The sequence below is a fragment of the Haliaeetus leucocephalus genome, unplaced genomic scaffold (assembly GCF_000737465.1).
Source record: "Haliaeetus leucocephalus isolate CR32 unplaced genomic scaffold, Haliaeetus_leucocephalus-4.0 Scaffold517, whole genome shotgun sequence".
In the NCBI taxonomy this organism is placed as follows: domain Eukaryota; kingdom Metazoa; phylum Chordata; class Aves; order Accipitriformes; family Accipitridae; genus Haliaeetus; species Haliaeetus leucocephalus.
The window spans coordinates 3,955,911-3,965,680 of NW_010972953.1; the positions used below are offsets into that span (position 1 = coordinate 3,955,911).

Below are 9,770 nucleotides of genomic sequence, written 5' to 3' on the forward strand. Positions count from 1 at the left end.
TCCTTACTTTGACTATGAAGTTTGCATCACCCCATTGATTCCTTGGAAGAAAAAAAAAAGGCTGATTAACAGTGTTTACTAAACCACGCAGTCACATCAAGCCTGCAATAGGCTGCCTGCCTAGACATTAGTGGCTGGAATACAGGAGTAATTTAAAGATTGCTTTCCAGACGGCTGCAAGATGCACTGACAAGGCTTTAAATCTCCCTCCAAAGATAAAAAAAAGGAGGGTCACCGCTTTTCATCTCCTTCTCCTCGGCACACAGAAATTAAGCCCGTAAAGCCCAAACCACACAGAATGCTGACTCTGGGGTGCCGGCAAGGCCGGGGTCACCTTCCAACAGCCCCTCACGACCCCGGGCTCCTTTTAAATCAGGCACCAGAAAGGGGAGAAGACGACCAGGAGGCCGTTGCAGCAAACCCAGCTACCAGATGTTGGCGGGGAGCAAAGCTGGAACCCTCTGCAGCTCCAGGCGGGGGGGGGGGGGGGTAAAAAAGCCCCGTTGGCGTCGAGGGGAGGAGAACCGAGGGCCGGTTTAGTGGCGGCGGGGGAGGCCTCGGCTGTGGGGGAGCCCCGGGCCCCGCTCCCGCCGCCGCCGCCTCAGGAGGTGAGGGGATGGCAGCGGGAAAGGGGCGGCTGTACCTCCCGCCCGCTGGGGGGCGCTCGCCGTAGCTCTCCGGCAGGAAGCGGGAGAGGCCGGAAGCGGAAGTGTTTATCGTTCGCGATGGCGGCGGCGGAGGTGTCGGCGTTGGGCGGTTTGGGGGTTCCCGATCCCGATGGCGGGGTGAGGCGTCGGCGGTGACGGAAAAGGGAAGGGGGTTTTCGATTCCTTCGCGGTGCCGGTAGCTGAGTGTGGGTTGTTTCAGGGCTCCTCGGGTTCGGAGGACGAGGCGAGGCCTGGCACGGCGGCGGCGGCGGCAGCGCAGAAGCGGGAGGAACGGCTGCGCAAGTTCCGCGAGCTCCACATGAAACGGGTACGCGGCGGCGGCCGGAACGGGGCCGGTTCTTGCTCAACGGTGCCGCTGATACCGGTGGGGGTTGCCCGGTCCAGCTCGGGCGCAGGCCGGCCGCGGTCCGGTGGTCCCGGGGGGGTTGTGCCGCCGGTTCGGTGCTGCCATCGCATCGGGGATTCCCCGGCCTATCTCACTCCGGTACGCGTGGGTGACGGTTTCTTTAGCCCTTTGCCAAAAAGCAGCGTTTTACGTGGCACGATCGGTGACCGGCGGCCTGGCCCCGCTCGGGGATGGGCTCCTGCAATCCTCGGGGGTTCCATTTTTCTCGTTTCTGCGATTGAGCGTTGCCACGCGTAACAAACCGGTTCGTTCCTAGAACGAGGCTCGCAAGCTGAATCACCAAGAAGTGGTAGAAGAAGATAAAAGGCTTAAATTGCCAGCGAACTGGGAAGCCAAAAAAGCTCGGCTGGAGTGGGAGCTGAAGGTGGAGGAAAAGAAAAAGGTAAATGCAAAATTAACAGCTCCCCGTGACCCTGCTGAGCCTCAGTCCAAGCGCCTGCAGCGACACTGAGCCCCCTCTCGTGGTGGCCAGACAGTCTTGGGAGCTTATGCAGACGTTACCCCCACAAAATCCATCTCCTAATTAGACTCCTGATTATCTAAATTACTGTCCTGCACTAGAGGTCGGCTGGACTGATCTAGGTAGTTCTAAGTTTGACCCTTGGCCACTGTTTTGTTGTTAAAAGTGAAGCGGTTTTTGTGCTGCGTTAGGAATGTGCAGCCAGAGGAGAAGACTACGAGCGAGTTAAGCTGCTAGAGATCAGTGCTGAGGACGCCGAGAGATGGGAAAGGAAAAAGAAGAGGAAAAATCCAGATCTAGGATTTTCAGGTAATGGGCTAACTATGTAATTGTCTGTGTTCCTAATGAATACCTTTGTTAGTATTTCACCTGCAAACTGAACCATGAAATAAAAACCTTCACCTCGATGTCAATTCATTTTCTTCCCAAGATTACGCGGCCGCTCAGCTGCGCCAGTACCAGAGGTTAACCCGGCAGATCAAACCTGACCTGGAGCAGTACGAGAAGCTGAAAGAGCAGTAGTAAGTTTTGATTTCAGTCATCTGATACCATCTGTGGTATTTCTAAATTATTAGCAAACACTGAAGATTTAAACTAATCCTTACAGTGCATGCATGTTCCCATATGCACTGTAATTTTAATTAACCTTTTAACACGATCTTAAAATGCGTGGCCTGATAATCTACTCCGCAGTCCCTGCTTCGGTAGGTAACCGGGGTAATTGATGAGGTTCCTTTCTTCAAACTGAGTTTGAAGTATTTTGTCAATTAAATTGTATTTAAATGCATGAGTTGATGACTCTTGTTTCTTGCAGTAGGTTTTGGGGGGTTTTTAAGCAGCCTGGCACAGTTTAAGAACAGACTGACCGAAAGATGAGAACTTGCCAAGTTTGCATTCAGATTTAGAATTTCAGTGGGTTTCTGTATCTCTTGTAGGCGTGTGCTAGTGTCTCTCAAAATAATTAAGAGAGCTTGTTAATATCAACATGTTCTTATCTCAATCTTGGGCTCCCACAGTTCAGTGCCTTAAAATCTTACATTAAAAATCAAAGAAGCAGTGAAATCTCAAAGCAATCAATACAGTTGTGTAAAATGCTGCCCATCTGTTACTCTTGTCCAGTGGTGAAGCGCTTTATCCCACATCCGACAGTCTTCTCCACGGAACTCACGTGCCATCTAAGGAAGGGGTTGATAGAATGGTTGCAGATCTTGAAAAACAGTAAGTAAATACAAAGATAAAACAAAGAAGTGTGTGACAAAGAAGCTTTGTGTAATCAAATCCACAGGATTCACCCACAGGTCTTCAAACACTACTGCTTGTCTTACAGAATTGAAAAGCGTGAAAAATACAGTCGACGTCGTCCTTACAATGACGATGCAGACATCGACTACATCAACGAGAGAAATGCCAAGTTCAATAAGAAGGCAGAGAGGTTCTACGGGAAGTACACGGCCGAGATTAAACAGAACTTGGAAAGAGGAACAGCTGTCTGAACTGTCATCTCCCACAAAGCACGTACGACAGCCCTACTGCATCTATTAAACTTTGGTATAGAGATTTCGCAGGCAATTTCAAGTTGTATCAAAAAACCCCAGTTTGTAGACCTCATTAGCTAATTTGTAAAATCAATAGTATATTTAACGTAATAACTTGCATAAAACCTTCAGCTGTATATGGCTTTTACTTGCAGAAGTAATCAGCTCGTGCAATTTCATGTTCTAAATAAACACAAACTCTTATCACTTGATTTAGAATAAAGCTTGTCTTCATTCTTCAGTAGCTGGAGACTGGTAAAGTCCCTGAAAACACTTGTTTAGCAAGAAGGCAAAAGAATGCTCAAGGAACACATGTGACCTTTCTGTGAAAAAGAAGCCACCCTCAGGTGCCTGTCATGTGCCAGAGTTTGGAGTTTTGATTGCTCCCCTACCCAGGCAGCAATGCCTGTCCTCACCCACAGGGCAAGGAACAGGGACTCTCTCAAGCATTAACTTTTGTTGCCACAAAATACACAATGCTTAGTACATCTGCTAGCCTTGTCTTAGCAATTTAATAGTTTCTTAAAGAAGCTTCGAGACTGGAGGAATTAGTCAGTTTATTTTACTAACCATTGATTTTTACAAAAAAATGAGTTTAACTGATTGCTCCAAAACCATGCAACAGCCTGTTGACTTGTATGCTTCTCTTCAGAGACCAGATGGAGGTCTGTGAGCCATAGCACCAAATGCACTGTACCGCTAAATGGTGGCACTCTGAACAGCTACAGCCTCCTCCACTAACTTCACCAGTTGCTTACTACCTTACACAGGCAGCTTTTAAAAGCTGTTTTTAAAGCAACCAAAATCAAAACACAAGCCAGCACTGACTCAAGTTGAGCATTAGAAGTCAGCAGAAGTGACAGCTGCTCAGGTGCAACGCTTTCAACAGTTACTTAGAATGGTGACAGCTTCACACATGGCAGTCAGGTATACATCCAACACAAGCTTTCCACTTGCAGGCGGGTATCTGGGGAAATGAGGGTGGAGGCCCTGAACTACACACAGCCTGGACAGGAACAATTCCAGTGTATGATGCAAAAATTACTTTCTGTTGCACTTTGTGATAACAGTAGAGTAACAGAAAGCTAAACCTGGAAATAACCACTTAAAGGACACAGTCAACTTAGAACCAAACACAGGTCTAATACTTGACACATTGAGAAGCCAGTGCAAAACTAAAGTTTATTTACTTAAGTAAACAGTTACACAATGTAAATCAAGTGTTCAAAATAACAGCTACTGAACTATTGTTTAGAAAAAGTTACCCACCTGTAAGTTCTAGTCCATTAAAGCAATACAAAATATTTACAAATATACACAAGATTCCCATCTGTGGCTTCTGGATCACTGTGCTCTAGATCTGAAAGAGAAACCTAAGATTCCAAAATTAAGATCTCAGAATAAATACTCAGTATGAACAAGTCTTCAACCTTATCAGAAAATTTCAGATCTCACTACTGAAGTATGCATAATGCAGCAGTCAGAAACAGTGACAAAATACACTAGCGTGCCCGGAACGGTGCACTTTTAGGTGAGAAGTTTAAAAACGTTTTCTTCTCCTCCTTCTTGACAGGAACCCATTGCCCATAGGGACTTCCCTTTCTGTCATCTTCTCTTCCTGGAGAAATTGTTGGTTCTTTAACAACATGGCTTGCTGGCTTCTGTAGTACTGGTTTTGCCATTGTATTCTGGAAAAAGAAATTACCTTTAGAAACACTAGAATGAGAAGGAATGTACCAAGAGCTGTCAACATCAAGGGGTCTATTTGACCTGGTAAGACAAATGTTTTCATACACTTAATTGACACAGGATTCAGGGAAGCTGCTTTTTTGTTAGTTCTGCATTATTAAAACACATCCAAACATTTAATTTGAAATAAGTTCTGGTGTAAACCAGTTCTGGCATACACTTTTGAGCCTATAGTACAGTATAGGCATTCAACATTAAGCACTGAAAGGTAAACATCTATTTTAAACACACTACTGTAGTGTGTTCACAGTGCTCTACTGTTAAAGGGCTGATCTCCAGGAAGGTAATTATCAAACCATGAAATTCAACTTGTTACTATCAATAAAGATCTTCAATCTGGCAACCAATGCTGGGGAAAGCCTAACACCGTGTCCTGGTTTTGGCTGAGATAGAGTTAATTTTCTTTCTAGTAGCTTCTAGTATAGTGTTATGTTTTGGATTTAGTATGGGAAGAATGTTGATAATACACTGGTGTTTTAGTATGAACACTACATAGCAACAACTAAGTCAAGGATTTTTCCGCTTCTCACACCCAGCCAGCAAGAAGGCTGGAGGGGCACAAGGAGCTGGGAGTGGACAGAGCCAGGACAGCTGACCCAAACTGGCCAAAGGGGTATTCCATACCATGTGACATCACGCCCAACATATAAACTGGGGGGAATTGGCCAGGAGGGGCGGATCACTGCTCGGGAACCAACTGAGCATCGGTCTGCAAGTGGTGAGCAATTCCCTTGTGCATCACTTGTTTTGTATATTCCAATCCTTTTATTATTGTCATTTTATTATTATTTTCTTCCTTTTCTGTCCTAGTAAACCATCTTCATCTCAACCCACAAGCTGTTGGTTTTTTTTTTTTCCCCCAATCCTCTCCGCCATCCCACTGGGTGGGGGAAGTGAGCAAGCAGCTGCCTGGTGCTTACATTGTCAGCTGGGGTTAAACCATGATACGCAGGAGGGATGAAGTACTGGAATTCCATCTTGGGAAGTCACACTTACGTTAGGACTGAAAGAAATGCTTCTCTGTATGGTTGCTCTCTCCATTCCACTCTTGGTCATGTCTTCTGCTAGTCTTCTGGGTTGCTAGAGAAGAGCACACACACAGCTTAAGTGGGAGGATACGTTATTCTGTGCAAGTTAAGGCAGTTACTAGATAGTATGAACTTTCTGGTAGAGTTGTTTCAGGCATTTACATCAAAAGTAGCTGTAAGCTACTAAATATGCAAACAGATCAACGTTGAACTCAATTCAAAAAGCATTCAGTATTTTTACCAATGTCATTGTGCCAATTCACATGTGACCTGATATCCATGCCCCAGTTACAGTTTTAAAAAGGATTCAAATGATTCAAAGCATGGACTGCCATACAATGAAGTGTAGAGGTAGAGCAAGTTGCATTAAGTTCTGCATATCCCTCCTGCAGAGCTTTGGATAATGACAATAAACTTATCTGCAAGTGATGCAGGCCTCTTCTTCTGTACTCTCTCAACATCTGGAATATATTGCATATATTATGAAAGGGATGCCTGTACCATTTGTCTAAAACCCTTAGTAAATTTACTTCCATTTGAAATAGCAGTATCTGATCAATGTAACAGTTATTGCAGTTTTGTATTTACCATGAGTCAGGTTAACACACTATAACAACAGAGCCAAACTAAAATTCAAATTCAGTTTAAGCTGCTCAAGTTTCTCCCTCCCTTAAATTCACAGCAGCTACAGCCCACAAGTCCCTTAATTACCAACAGATTTTCTTCATCATGTCTGGAACCATAGTCATGATTTCTATAAGACAGAAATAAAGTATGTAAAATGCATTGTGTGCTTGGGTATGTAATTTCTGGGAAACAGTTTGTTGCACATGAAAAGCTTTTAACAGTCAAAAAAGGTAGAAAGATTTAACCTTTAAAAAAAACCCCACACTACTCACTAGGTTTGGTAAGGAAACTCCTTGCTTTAGGTCAGGAACACATAAACTAGTCCAATTAATGGGCAATATCTTACTAGAAGAACAACTCAAAAGACAAGCTACATTCACCTCTCCTTCCCAACCTATCACAACTGGAAAGCCTGCATGTACTCAGTGGATCAACCACCTCTTAAGAGTCCATATTACTTTCAGCTTAACACAAAGTCTACAGTGGTTTCCAGAGTCGTTTTTAGCATTCTGGTAAATCTCAACTTTTTGTTCAAGGGTTTGAATTCATCATCCCAAAGTCCACAGTTGAAAACTGTAACACATCCATGCAGATGACAAGGTTTTAGAAGTGTTTACCTTTTCATTGAGAATACTCCAGTTCATACTTACCTCAGCTGACTCTCCAGGACCTTCATGCTCTTGTTTTTCATTTTTTATCTCTTTGGAAGGAGTAAGGATCTTCAAGCTCGCTGGCAAAACTATGTTATCTGTTCCCAGAGCTTTTGCAGCATTAGCTTTCGCAATTTCCAGGAGTTCCCTCTTGTCTACAAGAGGAAAAAAAGTGTCACTCTTATGTTTAAATCAACACGTACCTACTCACACAAGCCTAAAAACTGCAGGTTTACTATCAGTGCACCTATGTCAGCATCAACTGTGATGAATTTTCATCAGAACTTAGGAGATTTCGTTTCAGTTGCAAAGAATATGCTCTGAACTATTTTTTAAATACAGTTTTATAACCACGCAGAGATTTTCTTCCACATAGCCATTATCAGTTATGCTCTATAAAGCAAGTATATAGATGAGAATTTGACTGTTAAAATATAAATTGTGTGTTTTGAGGTTTTCACACAATGGAAGTCTCAAAAAAAAAAGTACCTTTTTCACTCAAATGGAGAGGTGACCTACTCCGAGATCTTGTTCGTGACCTGCTTCTCCAGCTCCTGTAAGCCTCAGGATATATTGTTCGCCCAAATCCATAATACCTTCGGCCTCTTGAACGTGATCTGCTTCTCGAATATGACCTTCTGTAATACGATCTTCCACGAGACCACGACCTACTGCGTGATCTATACCTTGGAGGAGAGCGATGGTACCTCCTGTAGCGTCTGGCATGGTACCTTCCTCGGTATCTCATGTAGCCATGCGATCTTGACCGGCTTCTGGAATACGAACGGGAGTATCTTCTGTACCTTCGGGAACCATTTCTTCTAGCCCATGACCTTGATCTCGATCTGGACCGGCTCCAACTCCTGGAGGAAGCTGAAGAGGAACTACTTGAACTGGACTGTGAACTGCAAGAGGATCTGCTAGATGATCTTGTTGATGACCTATCACAACTTCGCTTGGCTCTCAAAGACGACTCTCTTTTCTTCGGTGAGCTGAGGGTTAAGTCATCCATGAAGCCTGTCATATCTTCAGTTTTCCTAACCACCATTTTCTCCATGCAGGTACTTTCAGAAGCTGGTTCCGTTTTTATTGTTGTTCTGCAATACCCGGTCTCTGTTCCTGTTGGAGGTGGGGAGGGGGAAGCTAATCATTTACATGCATCAAGCCATTTATACAGCAACAACAAACATGACACACAGGCAAAAAGTTCAAGGATAATTAAACACACCACCAATGCTCATCCAGTTTATCAGCATGTTTTGCACATGACAATTTTAAGTTTCATCATTTCCTCTCCTGTACTCAGCCTTCTATATAAAATAAAAAAAAGGCTTCAGTTTAAACTATAAGTAGTTCTGTGTGGAATTTCGAAGAGAAGTCTGTTTGTGTGGGTTTAAAGTTTGTTGCCCTTTGTTTGCTAGGTAAGCACAAACCTTCTGTGAAAAGGATACGAGTTAATACCTTTTTTTCTCCAAACACAATTTTCAAGGTATGTTATCTTTAATCTATTCTTAAGGCAACCTATCATATCTACAATGCAAAATAACCATTTGCCTTCCAGATCAGTACAAACTGAAGTTTTCTTCTTCAGTTCTATGGAGATTAAGTTTTACTGTTGTCATGCAACGGGGGAAAGAAAAAAAAACACACCAAAACCTTCAAGGTACAAAGCAACCACTTCAAGATCTTAACCATATCATTTTACAAGATTATCTGCACAAAGCTCCACAAATCCCAGCAGCATATATAGCAAGCTGCTATTAAAAACATTCTACATAAGTAGTGAAAAATACAGCTAATGATTCACTGGATGTGACCTGTAAAGGACAGAACACTTGTTAAGTTTATATATTAATAATTAAAATGGCTGTCCCTCTAGTGGCAGCCATTTTATATCTACAAAAGTTACTGTATTCTAGGGTGTAACTATCTTATCACCAGTACTTAAACCCTGAGTTACCTCACCACTTAACAGTTTAAGGAAGCTTGCTTTATCACAAAATTGCTACGCAGTGGTCGCTGTAAATGAAAGTTACCAAATAGACCTTAAAACCCTACTGAAACCAATCAAGAGTACTAAGGTCTACACGAGTTTGGAAGAAGCATTCCCCTTGCTACTACTAAAGCCGAGGTTTGTCTACTTCACCTCTAAACAAAGGCCAAGGTCACAAGTACTATACAGGGCACAGCTAAGACAGAACAACTGATTAATTCTGGTGTCCTCCAACACTGCCCCCAGGTCCCATCGCTAAGCTACCCAGACATCACCGTTTCCAACAAGGTGCACATTGGGGACATCTCACATATCCCCACGGCACCGACCTGCACCCGGCAAGCCGCAGACGGGCACTGACCCCTTAGCGGGCCGAGTTCGCAGGGACGGCATTTCGCGTCAGAGGCTGTTCACGGACACTTACCGCTGGGAGCCGCCGGACACCCCCGGTGGTGGTTCCCGTGAGACACCAGGGCGCTTCTATAACGAAGAGAAACGTGAATAACGGGTGTCCCCCACCCCGCCATCAGCCCACAGCAGTGTCCCCCCAGCGCGTTCAAACACAAAGACGAGTAACGGCCTCCCCCCCCCCCAAGAACCACTTTTTGCGAGCACACACCCCCTCTCCCCCCCCCCAGGGCTCCTAGGAGCTGT

At 44.3% G+C, this 9,770-nt stretch overlaps 2 protein-coding genes across 3 annotated transcripts in view; one reads left to right on the forward strand and one right to left on the reverse strand.

Moving 5' to 3' along the window:
• The first annotated feature begins 689 nt into the window (after positions 1–689).
• SYF2 (SYF2 pre-mRNA-splicing factor) lies at positions 690–3,240 on the forward strand. Its single transcript, XM_010576106.1, has 7 exons — positions 690–785; positions 868–975; positions 1,331–1,456; positions 1,726–1,843; positions 1,965–2,055; positions 2,654–2,752; positions 2,862–3,240. The coding sequence occupies exons 1-7, from the start codon at positions 726–728 to the stop codon at positions 3,025–3,027; spliced, it is 768 nt and encodes a 255-aa protein (XP_010574408.1). The 5' UTR covers positions 690–725; the 3' UTR covers positions 3,028–3,240.
• A 992-nt stretch (positions 3,241–4,232) lies between these two features.
• RSRP1 (arginine/serine-rich protein 1) overlaps positions 4,233–9,770 on the reverse strand; it is a 5,772-nt gene continuing 234 nt past the window's right edge. Inside the window, exons 2-6 of one of the 2 annotated variants that reach the window (XM_010576107.1) lie at positions 9,541–9,596; positions 7,613–8,242; positions 7,124–7,278; positions 5,815–5,898; positions 4,233–4,757 (exon numbers count right to left, since the gene is read on the reverse strand). In XM_010576107.1, coding sequence (XP_010574409.1) covers positions 4,572–4,757; positions 5,815–5,898; positions 7,124–7,278; positions 7,613–8,242; positions 9,541–9,596 — 1,111 coding nt within the window. In that variant the 3' untranslated portion in view covers positions 4,233–4,571. Of the gene's footprint in view, positions 4,758–5,812; positions 5,899–6,087; positions 6,308–7,123; positions 7,279–7,612; positions 8,243–9,540; positions 9,597–9,770 lie in introns of those variants that run through there. The other variant, XR_774901.1, reaches the window with a different exon arrangement.

Coding starts and splice junctions, on each gene's coding strand:
- SYF2 (XM_010576106.1), top strand. CDS start 726: ATGGCGGCGGCGGAGGTGTCGGCGTTGGGCGGTTTGGGGGTTCCCGAT. Junction 976..1,330: donor GCGAGCTCCACATGAAACGG/GTACGCGGCGGC, acceptor GTTCGTTCCTAG/AACGAGGCTCGCAAGCTGAA. Junction 2,753..2,861: donor GTTGCAGATCTTGAAAAACA/GTAAGTAAATAC, acceptor CTTGTCTTACAG/AATTGAAAAGCGTGAAAAAT.